Source organism: Rhodamnia argentea, chromosome 2 (genome assembly GCF_020921035.1).
Source record: "Rhodamnia argentea isolate NSW1041297 chromosome 2, ASM2092103v1, whole genome shotgun sequence".
NCBI lineage: Eukaryota > Viridiplantae > Streptophyta > Magnoliopsida > Myrtales > Myrtaceae > Rhodamnia > Rhodamnia argentea.
The window spans coordinates 20,420,101-20,435,913 of NC_063151.1; the positions used below are offsets into that span (position 1 = coordinate 20,420,101).

Genomic DNA, 15,813 nt, shown 5'->3' on the forward strand with positions numbered 1-15,813 from the left:
TTTGTAATGGAGTGACAAACTCGAATTAGAAGCCACTCAAAAAAAAAAAAAATTTCGAAACTGTTAAGATTCCGGTCGGACTGATTTTTCAATGCGGCGGTACCTTCCAATTTTCCCTTCCACAAATCGAAATTCCAAATCGACTTGCGGAGGAGATATGAACACATCCATCGTGGCAACAAAAAATGAAGAAATGATCTCCGAATTTATTTATTTTATTTTTTTCCCTCTTTCACGAACGATTTGAAAAAAAAAAAAAAAGACAGAAAAATCTGCCTGGTCTACGAAGATTAAAAAAAAAAACCATGTCTAGAATTTCCGGTTAACACCACGGGGAGCGTGGCGAGGCGATCGTTTTACGTTATCCGCTTTTAACCGAAGCCATCTCCACCGCTTGGGCCACCGCACACGGCCAACCTCCCCTACCCCCCTCCCCCCCGCGACTTTTCTCTCTCTACGGCGTGTCGGTGGAGATGATGTGGGAAGACTCTTTTCCGCAGCACGACGGCGGCGAGCCCGAGCAAGAATCTCCCTTCAATTTCGACTTCTTCTCTCTCCTATCCAAACCCAAGGTACCGTGAGCTCCCCGGACCTTGTTGATGGAGGGATTCTGTTGTTCCCAATTTTTTTTATTTTTTAGGGCTCGTTCTTCGCCTTCGCTTGGTGATTCGGTACTCTTTCTGTTGTGCAGGATTATTATAAGATTTTGGAGGTGGATTACGATGCCTCTGAGGAAGCGATTCGGTCTAATTACATCCGGCTTGCACTGGTGTGTGATTTTAATTTTAATTTTTTTTTTTTGGTGGCTTTCGGCAATGTTTTGCTTGCTATCCCGTTGCTATTGGTTCGCTGTTTGCTGCGATAGTTCTTTTTCTTTTTCTTTTTTCTCTTTCTTTTTGTTTGCTGCGTTGCTGAATTTGGTGTTTTGATGTGTTTTTACTTATCCGTGTATCATCCGCAAGCTAAAGAGAGAATTTTTTTTTAGGCCACAAGGCTATGATTCTTAGTTAAGGTCTTCCCAGTCACTATTAGCTCGCTGTTCGTTGCAATTCTCGTTTGTTGCGATCGCAAGGATCATCGAGAGTTGCATTGGGATAGTATGGATGAGGGGCTCTGTACCTTTGTTGTGTTCTCTTACAGTTCACTTCATGGTGCAGAAATGGCATCCGGACAAACAGAAGGGTCAGGATGATGTGACTTCAAGGTTTCAAGAGATAAATGAAGCGTACCAGGGTCAGTTTGATTCTGTCTCCTCACGTGTATCTCATGGCTTCTTACTTTTGTGGTATCATGTAAAACTTGGTCAGCGGTTGTCATCCTTTTTAGTGGTTCATGTTTCTATATAATTGCCTCAATATTTTGATTATTGAACTACGTAAGCGGTGCCCCTAACCCTGGCCCAAAAGAAAAGAAGCTATTGGCCTGCCGTGATTTTGGGTCTAATAATGCCTGGAGAGATTCTGGTTACATTTGGGCTTGAATTAATCAGAGGGGTCAATGATCCTGGGTGGGGTGTTCCGTGATAATGAGAGCGATTAGATCTGCATTGGAGGAGGATTGGCTGTGAAGTAGTTGATTTCTACTTCGTGGAGATATCCTACTAATCCAGGGATTGCTGGAAATAGTCTGGAATACCAGAACCGAGCAGTCACGCAAAGTATTCGACTCGTGGCTGGGTCGGACTTAATTGATTGTGTTGGAAAGTCATCTTATAAGTGATTGGAAGGCTTAGAAGAAGCTTGTGGTCAAGGGAAAAATATGGTTCTAAGGAGAAGTGATCAGATTTGGTAGAGTGGGTCGTTATGGCCATGAAAAATATGCGTCAGCAGTTGGCGTGCTAACGTCGATGATTTTTGATAACTAGAGTGTCAATTTGTATCAATAATTGACTTTTAGCGACGCTTCTACAGATTTTGACATAGGATTAGTTTTAGTTACCAGAAAGTTCAAAAAGGAAAAGCTTGATTGTTGTTGGTAATTGGTACCATCGAGATTGGGGAATCAATTGGACTGATTATTGTTCAATAAATGTAGTACTGAGTTGTTATTGAAACAATTGAAAACTAGATCTACTTATGGATTTCAATGGTTTTTGGCACAGCCTCTTAATAGTGCAGAGTTCCATTCACTTGAATTGCATACAAACTGTAATATAAGAGCCTTTTGTGTCTTTACTAAGTTCAATTAAAAGTGACATGCCTTTTAAGGGGAATTCTTCACTCCTTACTTTGTTGGATTCCTTTCTAACAAAGGAAGAGTTAGTCTTAATAGAATGCGTTCACTGCTTTCATTCATCGGTCAGAGAACTAAGTTTGGTAAGCAGATGACCTAAGCACTACTGGGAGTGGGAGTGGATCTTTTCATGTAAATGAAAAGACCTGATTCACATGGACTAATTTCTAGTTAGGTTTTGCTTCTTGGAAACTTTTCAGTTATTATTATGGGAACTCTGAGTTGGGGGTTCCTTTAAGAATGAGCATAATGGGTAGGGAAAAAGATAAAGTTTGTTCCATTGGATTCTCGTCTGTTAATGTACGGGACCTTGATTACGATTCTAGATGGTTGTTTATGATCTTATCCATGCTATAGTTGTTGAATCATGAAGATTCATAACCACAAGAATGTTTAATTTGAGGTTTCACTCAGAGTCTCTTTAAAATGGATCATTTCGTCATTGTCTGGAATATCGAGGTTGGATGGCTGGCCGTATGATTGCTTATATTTGATAGTAGCAGCAGCTGGTTGTGGTTCTAATTGTTTGCTTTTGGAATTTGGTTGACAGTTCTCAGCGATCCTGCCAAAAGAAGAGAATATGACACGAAAGGGATGCTACATGTTCATGATTACAATATAGTTGTAAGTTCTGGACTGGCATTCTTCATTGGGAATAGAGTAATAAGTTTGATGAACTTCCTCTGGATTAAATTGGCCGACCCATCATTCTTCTACCCCTGCAGGAGTATCTTAACCGCTACAAAGGCCTTATATTGACATGTAATGGCTTAGGGATCCGGCAATCAATTTGGTGAGCTAAATGCTTCTGTCTCTCTCGAATCACATCTTAGGAAGCACTAGACGTGTGGCATGTATATGTTAGTAGCCACCAAGCTTCAGCATGAGAAGGCTCTGGGGATTTTTTTAGTATTCAGGAGTTAAAATCTTCTTTGAGAAATTAGCAGCTTCTGGCCCCTGAGGATGCCAACCCTCCTGTTTTTGGAAGGGTAACAAATTTCTGATGTGTATACTGTGAATTTCTCAAATGAGTCATTTACGACTGATCAAATGCGACTTTCATACGCGAGTTGTGTGCAACGAAATCATGAAGTGACTCGACATTTTGCAAAGCACGGATTCATTCACTAGTCTGCATTTGTTGTAGCGAGAGCGAACTCGATAGGGCTGCATCTGCACAATTGGTGATGGTTCAGTCGTGCGGAGTGCAGGCTATTCCAATTATCCGTGTGCGCTTTGGCTATGTTAGATACATAGGAGGTAACTTGGATAAGTAGTGCCCCTACCCTCTGTTTCCTGTGGATACCTTCACTGATTTTAGTCAACTTCAAAACCAGTCCTCAATTTCAATAGCTTGAGGCCTGTTGCTGCAATTTATTCTGATGACATAGGAATGGATTTCATTTTAACCTCTAATTACTGTCTTGATTTTTATCTTTACCTTATCTTGCCCCTGAAACGCCCCTGCTCTATGGTGTCCCTTGATCTTTGCTCCGTCTTAATTCGACCCTCAACTTGGTTCAGCTTCAAATGGCATAGATGATGACCAGAAAAGGGCTAAAGTTCTGTGCACGTGAAAGTCTTTGCTTTCCCTTAGAACTTCACTGACATGTCTCGTGCCACTTCGGCCCGAGTCTTTAACGTAGCTCTCTCCCTCTGGGAACAACAGCGGAGCCGGATCACCAATTCATCGACACCAGGACGAGGGTGCGATTCTATGGCATGACGACCGCATTCGATTGGTCGAGCGATGGTTTGTTCAAACCCGGGTCATTATTGAGATGTGCGACGTAATGTCGTATACAAATGGCCTGCGAAGACAAGGATCCAATGCAGAGCAGACAGCTGGATTAGCTAATTCCTGGAGCAAAAGAAATTCTCCAGCCTGGAGAGTTTCACATGGGAAACGTGGGCTGCCATGAGATTCTGCCTCCGTAAGTTGTCTTGTCCGGTCAAATCCATCATTCCTGCGTTGAATGGTACGGTTATCTCGTTGCTCGGATAGTCTTTCCTCTGTCTTCTGTGGTGAAACGTAGATTAGACGTGGCCGGTTATGTGAAACTGCGGGTTCCGGTTCCTAAAAAAGGTGGAACTGTCGGTTCCTAGGCCCAACGGTTCTTTTTCCCCCGGTCTCTTTTTTTTTTTAAACCGGGTAGGAACCATGGGCCCGGTCAACGGGTTGGTTCCAGGCCAGTCAACAGGCCGGTTCCGAGCCCTGGTTCATTTTGGCCATGTCTAACCTAGACGCATTCCGGCCGATGTGAAATATGATACTATGATGAGCGTACCATAACTTTGCGGTATAGTCCGACTCAATTTGATCGATTCGAACTTTAGATTCCTCCAACTTTCTGAATAGCTTTTACTAGCGCTGCCCATCCGGACGCTCTCCGATTCCGTATCCAAGAAAAATGTGCGGCGAACATCCCCTCGATAATTAGGCCGCCAGATGATTTCTAAAGTTATAACAAGGCCCAGCATCAATCTCAGGGCCCAACATCTCAAAGCCCAGCATCAATCTCAGGGCCCAGCATCTGATTTTTTTTTTTTCCCAAAACGCCCGTGATCAATCATAGCTCAAATTTTATCCAAAAAGTCAAAAAATCATAGCTCAAATCGTTGACCAGAAACAGTTGTTTTAAAGAATAATGGAAAAAATAGAGAGGAAAAAACAATATAAAGAAATCACCGAGACCATTCCTGTGCCATCCGAATCCGAGCTGTGCACGGGCCCCACCCCCGCCACTCAGCTCGTGATCCAGAACAGCCGTCAAAAACGAAATCAACGGTCCGACGTCCTCCGTTTTCCTCTCCGCAGCCGTCAACTTCATCCGCTCGCACCGTACTGCCGTCCGCACCAAATCACCCAAGCCCTCTTTTCTTTAACACCACCACACTCTCACTAATCCTCCCTCTCTTCTCAAATCAATCCACCCCCAAATCCTCGTCTCTCTCTCTCTCTCTCTCTAGATCGATCGATTGATCGGAGCAACTCAGTGAGTCGGAGTGGCGATGGCGGTGCCGGACAACCTGAGCAGGGACCAGTACGTGTACTTAGCGAAGCTAGCCGAGCAGGCCGAGCGGTACGAGGAGATGGTCCAGTTCATGCAGAAGCTGGTCATCGGCTCGACGCCGGCCGCCGAGCTCACCGTTGAGGAGCGGAACCTCCTCTCCGTGGCCTACAAGAACGTGATCGGCTCGCTCCGGGCGGCCTGGCGCATCGTATCCTCCATCGAGCAGAAGGAGGAGGGGCGGAAGAACGAGGACCACGTCGTGCTCGTCAAGGAGTACAGATCCAAGGTCGAGAACGAGCTTTCCGACGTCTGCGCCAGCATACTCAGCCTCCTCGACTCGAATCTGATTCCGTCAGCCGCCGCGAGCGAGTCCAAGGTGTTCTACCTGAAGATGAAGGGGGATTACCACCGGTACATGGCCGAGTTCAAGGCCGGCGACGAGAGGAAGGCCGCCGCTGAGGATACTATGATCGCTTACAAGGCGGCTCAGGTAAATTCTTTCTTTGTCTCTCCTAGGGTTTTCACATATTATGTTCTTTAGTTTGGTTATACGGGAAAGTAGAGGAGAATAGTGAACTACGACTAGTTGTGGAGTTTCGAGCGATTCGAGCTGTTAATTGTCAGGTTGAGTTGACGATCTTTTTAGGATTTCAAGGGAATTTAAAGATCTATTGAGGTTGTTTATTCATTATTAAAGGTTTTACGATTTCGAACTCTACTACGTTGACGAACTGGTGTTTCGGATTTGATCTCTGGATGGTTATTATGATTTGATGAAGTCGCTCTAGTAGTAGTGCCCTTGAGTTTTTTTTTTTTTTTTTTTAGGTCGACTAAAAGACTAACTTATTTGCGGGCTTGACTTGAAAACACGTTTGTCGACCTCATCTGCGTGCATGCTAAGGGAAATCCATAGGCTTATACAGAGAATAGAAACTCGTCGAGTGGATTTGGCTCCCCTTGATTTTAGGGGATCTGTGCATTGTAGGAATCGTGAGTTGTAAGATCTAATTTTATTAGTTTGAGATCCATAGTTTTGATTTGTGGTTTCCCTTCAGGAGCTTCTGGTGTAGTTCTCAAGTATGTTTTTTATTTACGAGGGCACTAGTAATTTAGAAAGATGAAAAGTTTGTATTTTCCTGACTTATCTAGCATTATGAGGGCCGAGTGGATGATGATGAAAATTTATGCAGTGGAGCTTATTTTGAGATCACATTTTGCTCTTTCTGATCTTGTGAATTTTTCATGCATTTGTTTATCCTAGGATATCGCTCAAGCGGATCTGGCTTCAACCCATCCGATAAGGCTGGGTTTGGCACTCAACTTCTCTGTGTTCTATTATGAGATCCTCAATCAGTCTGATAAAGCTTGCAGCATGGCCAAACAGGTCTATTCGTCCTCCTTTTTGTCAACTTAGATCTTAAATGTTATTGTTTTCTGTTCTAATAGTTATTTAAAAAGTCGTAGTTGATAAGTGTATTCCTTGCTCTGTTGTCCTTTGGATAGCGGAGAGAAGTTTCGATGGACCCAGATGTTTGTTTTGTGTACATTTCGTTGACTCTTGTGAGAAGCTGATGGCATCATCATTTTGTCGAGCTAAATTTTGCTTTGAAAGCTACATATCCATTATAAGTTGTTCTATCATTGATTCTGGACAGCGCTTTGTGTTGCTATATGGGCATTATAATTTTACCTCATTAATCCATCCAGATTTTCGGCCTCTAAGATTCAATGCATATCGAAACGTCTTTATCTTTTGTTCTCTTTTTTTGCCTCCTTAGGTTGTCGTGTGACTTTAGTAGGCAAGCAGATGTTTTATATTTCTAATACATAAACTAATTTGCCTATCACTGAGAAAATTTTCCAAGAGTCATACTTATTGGATATCAGTTGACCCAGCTATTGTATAATTGGCTTGCTCATATGTTTTCTTTGTTCAGGCATTCGAGGAGGCAATTGCTGAGCTGGATACTTTGGGTGAAGAATCATACAAGGACAGCACTCTCATCATGCAGCTGCTCAGGGATAATCTCACCCTCTGGACTTCTGATGTGCAGGTCGGAGTTCCAATTCTCTTTCGCTCTTCTCACTGTTTGCGTGATCAGTTATAATCAGAAACTATCCTTTGAATTTCTTTTATTATTTGGTTATAAAAGGGAAAAAGAAATCTGTTTTCAAAGTGTTGAATAATTTCTTTTGCACTATGCTGGGGTTTATCTGCTTCACCTCGGGCGGCACATGACTGTACCCTGGGCTGCAAAGCGCTCCTAAATGCGTTCAGTTATGTAAACATGGCCATTTTATGGATATTCACGTCTTTCACAGAAACTTTTTCCGCAAGAATGCTATGTATGCCATTTTTTGCATATGTTTATGGCACATCAACAATGAGTGCAGATTTTACGGGGTCTGGATGTGGTACCCAGGACACACCGTCTTTTCTTATCCTAGCTCCTTACGGTGTATTAAGCAAATCTTCATTTTCCTTCCTCTCTCTTATTTTTGAGATGATACTCTAGAACAATTTGCTTACTCAAATGCTGTTCTGTCAAATGTGGCAGGACCAATTGGATGAGCCCTAGAAGATGTGGTGTTAGCTCGACGGAAATTTGTAACTTTGTTCTGGGAGGAGGTGGGCTGTGAATGTCATTTGTCGGTACCAATTTAAAGCGTGCATCAGTGACATGTTCTCTTTATTTTTAGATTATCAAGTCCTTTTCCTGTTTCCAAAGTGAATTGGAGAACTTTTACTTGGGTTTGTTAATGCGCTTCTCACTACTTTAGTTGGTTTTCACTCGATTGCAAAGACCATCTCTCTATCTCCTACTGTTGCATTCAAAGTGCGATGCGTTCTCTTCCCCCAGGTCGAAGTTAAATGCGCTGGTCCACCTCAAAGCCCTCAAACTAGGTTTACATTAAAAGACAGTTCTTTAGGACGCCGAATCAAATCAAGGGGAGATCAAATTATTTGCCACTTTCTATGTGACAGGCAAGCAGCCGAGAATGGCTTTCTGTTTGCGGACAAATCAAGTTTTAGACCGCGACTAGAGCGGGAGGATGGGTGGTGGTGGTTATCAACTTCAAGCATTCACTGTCTCTCGTTATGTTTGCTGATCGTCTTGACAACCGTAATTTCAATTTGGTAGAAATTGTTGTTCCTGCTTTGTACGCTGATTTCTAGTTAATATGTCATAATACATTCACTGATTTCATGATTATTCTAGTTGATGCTCTCTGCATGCAAAGATGAAATAGAAAATAAAAAGGCGAAACACCACGGGCGTCAACGACTATGAAAGTAATACCAAAATTGAGACAAGGCCAGGTATGTTAGGTAGCAATGCATGTTAATTCCATAGCTTGTACCACAGTCGATGCACGACTCATCGGATACCAAAGGAATAGCAAGCTTGGAAAAGACATGCCCATGATTATTCAGAGAAAGTCAAGAGAGAGAGAGAGAGAGAGAGAGAGAGAGTATACACATGGAATATCGAAAGCAAACTGATGCAGCCAGAATGCCTCCCCACCTGAAAACTTAGTCTCTGGTGCTGTTCTTGATCCATTCCAGGTATTGAACATTGCCACCCAGGATGGGCAAGCCAATCACTTCCGGAACACTGCAAAACATTAACATCAAGAAGATTACTAAAAATCTTTCGCCTAGCTTAGCCCTGCGTTATCAGTTCATGTCAGCGAAACTCATAGTCCCGAGATAACTACACTTCTTTGCATCTCTTGGCATGCGATTGGGAGAGAAGGCAGGTGCTTGGATCTTACTCGTATTCGTGGTTTGCCTTGACATGCTGGGTCAGAGGCTCTAGCAGTGATTCTCTCGTCTTGATTATAAGCAGTTCCTCCGAATCTGTCTCAATCTGCAAGTGGGTGGCAAAAACTAAGACAAGCTAAGACCGGATCCTCCTAACTGAGCATGTGTTGGCCGCTTGGAAGAATCTCATCGACCAGCACATTTACAATTTACAACTTTCTACTGGGCTATTGGACAAGCACGATAACTTCTAACCTAGTACAAATGAAACAATTTTCAATGATTGGTCTTCACTTCCATACCTTTCCCTGCCAATGGTAAACTGATTCAATACCTGCATTAACGTGCAAAGTCACTTCGGTCAAGTTAAGCGTCCTAGCAAGTAGTGGCAAACTTGGTCCAAAGCTCAAGGAAAACAAACCCAGACGAAAATTTAAAAGCATAATGGAGAAGTCTAGCAAAAAGAGGAGGAATCGATGGGTACAATTCTAGACCAAACTGGATGTTTGTGCGAGTGCTTAGATTAGTAAATGCCTGAACGGTATAATGAAACGTCATTTTAGCCATTTAGCATCGATGGTTGGTTCTGACTCACGAAACCAGAGCCTTATAGCTGCAGAGCATCTGAAATGGCTTACTTTCACAGCTTAACCGTCTCAAAGAATGCCAAATGATCAAATTACTTGCATAATCTCAAACAGAGCGAATCAAATCGACACCTGGTACTATATTTACGCATGCTGCAAGCCTTTCTTTGATTATGCTCTCAGCCAACTTCTTTCCTGCACAAAAACACAAATGCAGTTAGGACTTGCAAAGACTTGAAAACAGAGGAAGCTTGACGTCTGCGTCGAGAGGATGTGAACCCATGAGCAAATTGAGAGACTGCAAAATAAACTAATCGATTCCAGACGTTAGGATTAAGCATGCATAATCATGTGGTGCCATATTCTGATTTCCTCTCAGCATTTTGCGTTTAGCGATGTCCTGTTTTCATGTCTTCCTGATTCCAAGCTCTAGTCTAAGACTCCGCTTGTTTTGGAGACCTACTCTGTAAACTGGACTCCATGACTTCTTCACAGCTACTGAAGTCGAGCATCATTCTAATCGGCGGTTCCCTATCCCGGAACAAATTCCCAAGCCCCAACCGTACAAAATCAAAGAACTCGTAACCCTAAAAAGCAGCCAAATTCAAATGCATTTCTCCCAAATTATCGAAGGATCTACCTTACAGAAGCTAACACATATCCAAAGCGCAAAACTTCATCAATCCTCACGAAATCTCCAACGAAAACATCCAAATTTTACTCCAATTCAGAAGAGACAAAACGCGCGAAACCAACCTGCTTCCTTGTTCGGAACCGTGACATAAACAACAATACTCGGCACTGTGTTGCCACTTCCCTGACTTCCCTCCATTTTAGCCGAATGCAAACCTCTAAAGGGTGCTCGAAACTTCGATCTACACAACACCAGTTTCGCCTCCATCAATCCAACGCGAAAAAAAAATCGAGCGAATCGATACCGAAAGCAAGAGACCTAGAAAATCCTGACCTCAAGAGAGGAACGAAGGGGAGAGACTGAGCGCAACCCGTCCTGAGAGAAGAAGAGAACGAGAGGGCGGTGGAGAATCCTAAGCTGAGCACGCAAAACGCGCCGACAAAGGGAAGGCCCCGTCGTGTGGTGGCGGCGGCGGAGGTGACGGCCGACGTCGCTCTGCAACGGTGAGCCGAAGCAGCCATCGCGGAGGGCCGACCGAGGTTGGGTTTTATAGGGTGTTCCGCGTTGTGGTGACGCCTGCGTAGGTTCGTTGCTTGACGCGGTCGGATGAGAAGGTTCTTGAAGAAAGTTTTCATAGCCCTTGTGATCCGGCCAGGTGTCTCAAAAATGGTCACGAGCTCGAGTTATATCGCGATCAATTTATTTCTTTGCAAATTGTCGGATGGAAATACGTCTCACCTCTAAAAGGATAAGGACACAAACGATTTCTAAACTTTGATGTAATGTGTTATGTGATCTTTAAATTTTTAATTTAATCAATATGATTGCTAAACTTTTAATTTGATCGATATGGCTCATAAAATTTTGAAACATATTCAATTTGGTCTATAAATTAGAGGAAGATATTTGACGTAGTTCTTTTATTAATTCAAGTTTAGGAACGATTTTTAACATTTTCTTATAGTTTATGGACTAAATTGAATATGTTTAAAAATTCAGAGACCATATTGAACAAATTAAAAGTTCACTAACCTTTTAATAAATCATTTGGATTAAACATCCAGTGAGGAATTTGTCACGAAAACTTCGTGTTCCCTTTTATTTCTGATTAAAGGAAATTTCCACTGCAATATTTCGATTGGCAAGTTACACAGATGTGGTGCATCTCTCATATTTATGTTCAATTAGGTTTACATTTGGGCAATATTTAAAACATATAATCACCATTTAGAGGTACGATTTCTTCTAATCTCTAGCCAAGGAAAATATAACCACAACGATAATTAGGGTCATCGAAATTCTGGCGTCTGTCGAGCGCTAGGGTGGTCAATCAATTGGCCAATATGGGCCGGTTGCTCGGGCCATGGCCTAAGAGTTTGGCCCTTTCTAGACCCCTATTCGAGCGATCGACCACCAATGGTAGGGCGCCCGACCCAACTCCCTCGGTAGATGGACACTCCTTGGCCTCATTTCCGGATTTATCTTCGAGCTCAGCTTTGATCCACTGCTCGAATTTCGGCTAAAACTCGAGGCATATTGAACTTTTTGTCCATTAAGACTACTGCTTATTCATATGAAGATCAAAGAGCCTTTTTGAGCAAGGGGCCATGTCAAAGTGATTATGAGCATGTGGCTTTTAATGGGCTTAGGGATCATTAGTCTAAGTCCACCACTTGCACGATCTTTTGCGCTGCCAGTTGGGAATTGTCAATACTTCGCTCAACAAGAATGTGATTGTGACAGTTGACCTTCCGACTGGCCCATTGCCCAAACAGAAATTCACCAGTGGCCCTCAGGGCCGATTGGGGCTAAACTCAGAAGTGTAGAGGTCCAGTTCTTGAGGAAAACTGGAGGAAAGAAAGTTAAGGATTGAAGATGACGAAGGAAATGAAAGTGTAAGGGCAAAGTGGTCACGGTCATCTCATCATCTCTTATCTCATCTCCTTGAGCATATAACTTTTGCATATTTGCATTTTTCCACTGCCAAAAGTATTCACACATACCAAATTTCAACTAGGCATTTTGATGATGACAGCTTCCGTGGTGGAACTAGGTGCTGGTATAGTTCATACTCTCTATCGACAGAAAGGCATGAGCCTCCCTAGTGAGGGTGCCCGGAGTCGTTATGTGACTTTTATAATTTGAGCATGTATTTTATTGATAGTTTAGGCTTGGCCCCATGATACTACCGAGTAGCATACATAATCCCTTTCTCTTGTAATTAATATTGGTAAAAAGATGTGTAATGTGCTAATTATAATGAAATCATCTAATAGATATAGCCCTAATTTAAGGATGAATCGATATAAGCCTTGTGTCTCGATTTCTCTTTCTCGCATTTGCTATATACTTTGTTGCAGTTGTGCACCTAATCCTCAAATTAGGAGCCCCTAATTGAGAGTGCCTTTTTTTCAAAGGATCCCTTTGTTCTCATTTTCTAGATCCATCCAATCCCATCCCAGGTTAAATAACTCTTCAGCTGCCAAACCTTGAAGTGGGAACGCAGAGCACTAGTGCGTGAGAAAGGAGTTTGGATTGGGACACAAAACTTTGACGAAGTAAAGCAAATGTTGGGCCAAGTTGGGGTTGGGCAAACAGGACAGTGGAGACAGGTGAAGCTGAGATTATACACGGTTCATTGACCTCCCGGTGTCCTGCATCGCGGATGCTCGCTAAACCAATCAACTTCGTCCTTGTGAAATTTCTCCAAATGTGTGCTGGCACCAAGACAAATTGAGGGCGCATTTGACCAATCTAGCTCATTAGCAGACGCTGCTTATATAAATAACACTCTAGGATGTGGACGATAGAAGCTACAACATATTGAGCTGAGGAACTGCTCTCCACTCTTGAAACCCTAAAGCGCCAAAAGAACCCAAATTATAAAAATTAGTGAATTTGATATGTGTTTTAGCAAAGGCTGAATGAGGACGCGAATGTGCCAAGAAGGGTGTCTTTTTGCCAGCTCAATCTGGTAAGTTGGAATATACTAGGATGTTTTCGACAAATGGGAGGCCAGGGATTAGAAGACAGGCTCCTATAAAGCTACCAAGGGTGGCACCAAGTGTTGGGTACTTGTGGACCCAAGCTTGTTCCACGTGGGGATCGAATTTTTTTTTTGTTTTTGGGAACCTAATTGTGGGATTAATCTTCGGGGTTAGGGCTCTTAATATTGTTTAGTGGAGACACAGAAGATACGGCGGATGTTCGGGGCTGTGTGTAGATGGCGGACCACGGCGTTGAAGGGGGTTTGCACATGCCGAGGTGACCAAAACGTTGCAAGCTCGATGAAGGGAGAGGAACAAACTTATGGTCCTTTTGCAAAAATATGAACGTCTTATTAAACAAGTGATGGGGTTTTTCACTTTGTTCTTGCTACTCTGCTCGTCCCTCTTGATCTTCGTCAACGAGCTAATATTATTCTCGATGGTCTTGCATAGGAACAGCTGCTGTGGACCGTTAGTTTATTGAGTGGTGAATCTCCATGCAAAAGGGTGTTTCAATTGATGGGATGGAGATCTTACACATGTAGGAGGGACAAAGGGTGTCTATTTTTCTGTCGAATGGTGGATCTCCACAGTCGTTTTAAATTTGGAGTTTCATTAGTTGGGTCTTGGGGACATTGAGCGAGCGAGCTTGCTTTCAAATAGAGCTTCCTAGTACTAGTGCATCCTCCCTATATAGATGTAGAGATTTGATTTTCGTTCGATTTCGGGGGACGAAAATTTGTCTATCCAGCGTGGTGGCATCGTTTGTGTCCCGATGAAGTTATAGTCATTGATGCATTCCGTCGTCGAATTTTGCGACCGCTTTGTTGACATTGCGTTGTGGTTTTGGATGAATGAGACCCCAGTGAATATGCTAATGGGTACAAAGGATCTCGTCCATAAATTTTGATAAGGTGTTTAGAAGAGTTTGTAGAATGGAAATGGTAAGTTTTGTGGGGTGGTGTTATTAAAGGTCATAAAGTAAGTTTTACATTTCAAAAGTTCAATACTTATGAATACAAGACATAGTCTTTAAACCTTAGCCTACATAATTGCATACGATGCACGACATAGTTTTTAAACCAATATATGTATCGAATAGATATAAAATCGGAAACCTATTGTACAATAGCCAATTCAGTCATAAAATTTTCAATTGTAGCAATTTTAGTAGAAAATTTTTTATAATTTGCCAGTATAGTCCTTCCGTCCAGTTTTGATCGGAAATTGTTGATGTGGATGCTAACCGTTCTACATGGCACGGTCGATATTGATGCGGATAATTTTTAGAATTTATTTAATTTTTTATTTTTATTTTATTTTTTTCAATCCTTAGCATTCCACTTATTGAACAAGATCCTATGGTCGCTCCACGACCCTTGGATGTCGAAGGCGCCCATGGAGTGATCTTGCGGTTCCTACTAGGTGGGAGCGATGGGGTCGGTCCTTGATTTTTTTTTTTTTACTTTCAATTTCACTCAAAGGGTTGTATGCATGTATGTATGTATGTAGCAAGATGTTCGTGCATGGCACTGATCTAAGTCAATGTTTATTGTGTTATTTATAAGTTGGCATCGACATGAATTTTTTGCAAGAGAAATATAATATTACAAATGCAGAACATCAAAATAAATTAAAAATTTATCGGCATAAATTTTATATTAGTGTTTATCTAGATTTTTATTTAAAGTGGATCCGAACCTCCATCATATAGGCTTATATGCTCTTATTACAATAGAATTTACAGGCAATGTTTTTTTTAGCACATATACTCACTATAAGAATCAATAAGAAACATGAAGGTCTCCTCCATTTTGTCGGAAGCTTCGTCTTTGTGCCATCGACTCGGTGGTAAAAAAACGCAAGCAAGCTATTTGAGTTGAATACTCTTGAGAGTAAAATGGTTAATTTTTCTCTCCTCCAGTTGCTCCTTTCTATTTGTAGATTGTCAAAGGTGATTTTTCAAGATTATTTTCCAATTTCATATATTTATGTTTCCCTTTTTTATGGAATTATCCCTTTCTTCTCTTCGATAACCATTTAATCTTTATCTCTCTCTTTCTTTCTTTTTTTTATCTTTTTGCAAGAGTTAATAGAAATCTTATCATCCAATGCCATGGAATTGTCGGATATCCTGTGAAATATGCAATGTTCACTACGTATTTTTGAAGAAATTTATTATACTTCTTTCACAAAGTGGGCATATCTAATTTTGAGTGATTTTATAATAGAAATATTCATTTGTTCCTTCAGTTTATTGTGAAAAAATTGTTGCAACAGTTTGTCGTCAATATGTTTTTCATTAATCGGTACTTCAAGGTAGTTATCTTTGCTAACTTTGTTAATATGAAGGGTTAATATAATGGAAATCCCCAAAATGGTGCATCAAGCAAATTTATCCCAAACTAGTTTTTTGATCGCCAAAAATCCTAAACCGATACATTTGTGAAGAATTTACTCTAAACTAACTTTTTTACTACCGAAAACCTCAAACTGGTACGCATGTGATAAATTTACCATATGGTAGTTTTCATTAAATGGGTACACAACCAAAAATCTCAAAGTGGTACACCCGTGAGACTTGTGACAAATG

General features: G+C 41.7%; 3 protein-coding genes across 4 annotated transcripts; 2 read left to right on the forward strand and 1 right to left on the reverse strand.

The window, feature by feature from the left end:
* Nucleotides 1–347: 347 nt before the first annotated feature.
* LOC115739501 (chaperone protein DnaJ-like) lies at nt 348–3,296 on the forward strand. Its single transcript, XM_030672618.1, has 6 exons — nt 348–414; nt 446–572; nt 692–769; nt 1,158–1,233; nt 2,783–2,856; nt 2,958–3,296. Exons 2-6 carry the CDS (start codon nt 474–476, stop codon nt 3,027–3,029), a joined length of 399 nt encoding a protein of 132 aa, XP_030528478.1. The 5' UTR covers nt 348–414; nt 446–473; the 3' UTR covers nt 3,030–3,296.
* A 1,817-nt stretch (nt 3,297–5,113) lies between these two features.
* Nucleotides 5,114–8,045, forward strand: LOC115739499 (14-3-3-like protein B). Of its 2 annotated transcripts, XM_030672613.2 has the most exons (4): nt 5,116–5,736; nt 6,508–6,630; nt 7,184–7,300; nt 7,805–8,045. In XM_030672613.2, exons 1-4 carry the CDS (start codon nt 5,245–5,247, stop codon nt 7,823–7,825), a joined length of 753 nt encoding a protein of 250 aa, XP_030528473.1. In that variant the 5' UTR covers nt 5,116–5,244; the 3' UTR covers nt 7,826–8,045. The 2 variants fall into 2 exon arrangements, with proteins under 2 accessions (XP_048130895.1, XP_030528473.1); XM_048274938.1 differs by lacking the exons at nt 7,184–7,300; nt 7,805–8,045 and adding an exon at nt 6,753–6,986 and having other exon boundaries at nt 5,114–5,736.
* LOC115739500 (protein CutA, chloroplastic) lies at nt 7,948–10,889 on the reverse strand. The gene is made up of 6 exons (XM_030672616.2): nt 10,567–10,889; nt 10,356–10,474; nt 9,732–9,794; nt 9,315–9,346; nt 9,024–9,118; nt 7,948–8,863 (listed from the first exon to the last, which is right to left on the reverse strand). Exons 1-6 carry the CDS (start codon nt 10,866–10,868, stop codon nt 8,782–8,784), a joined length of 693 nt encoding a protein of 230 aa, XP_030528476.2. The 5' UTR covers nt 10,869–10,889; the 3' UTR covers nt 7,948–8,781.
* Nucleotides 10,890–15,813: the final 4,924 nt, after the last annotated feature.

Coding starts and splice junctions, on each gene's coding strand:
- LOC115739501 (XM_030672618.1), top strand. CDS start 474: ATGATGTGGGAAGACTCTTTTCCGCAGCACGACGGCGGCGAGCCCGAG. Junction 770..1,157: donor ATTACATCCGGCTTGCACTG/GTGTGTGATTTT, acceptor TTCATGGTGCAG/AAATGGCATCCGGACAAACA. Junction 2,857..2,957: donor TTCATGATTACAATATAGTT/GTAAGTTCTGGA, acceptor CTACCCCTGCAG/GAGTATCTTAACCGCTACAA.
- LOC115739500 (XM_030672616.2), bottom strand. CDS start 10,868: ATGAAAACTTTCTTCAAGAACCTTCTCATCCGACCGCGTCAAGCAACG. Junction 9,119..9,314: donor TTTACCATTGGCAGGGAAAG/GTATGGAAGTGA, acceptor ACCCACTTGCAG/ATTGAGACAGATTCGGAGGA. Junction 8,864..9,023: donor AAGGCAAACCACGAATACGA/GTAAGATCCAAG, acceptor AATGTTTTGCAG/TGTTCCGGAAGTGATTGGCT.
- LOC115739499 (XM_030672613.2), top strand. CDS start 5,245: ATGGCGGTGCCGGACAACCTGAGCAGGGACCAGTACGTGTACTTAGCG. Junction 5,737..6,507: donor TCGCTTACAAGGCGGCTCAG/GTAAATTCTTTC, acceptor TGTTTATCCTAG/GATATCGCTCAAGCGGATCT. Junction 6,631..7,183: donor CTTGCAGCATGGCCAAACAG/GTCTATTCGTCC, acceptor TTCTTTGTTCAG/GCATTCGAGGAGGCAATTGC.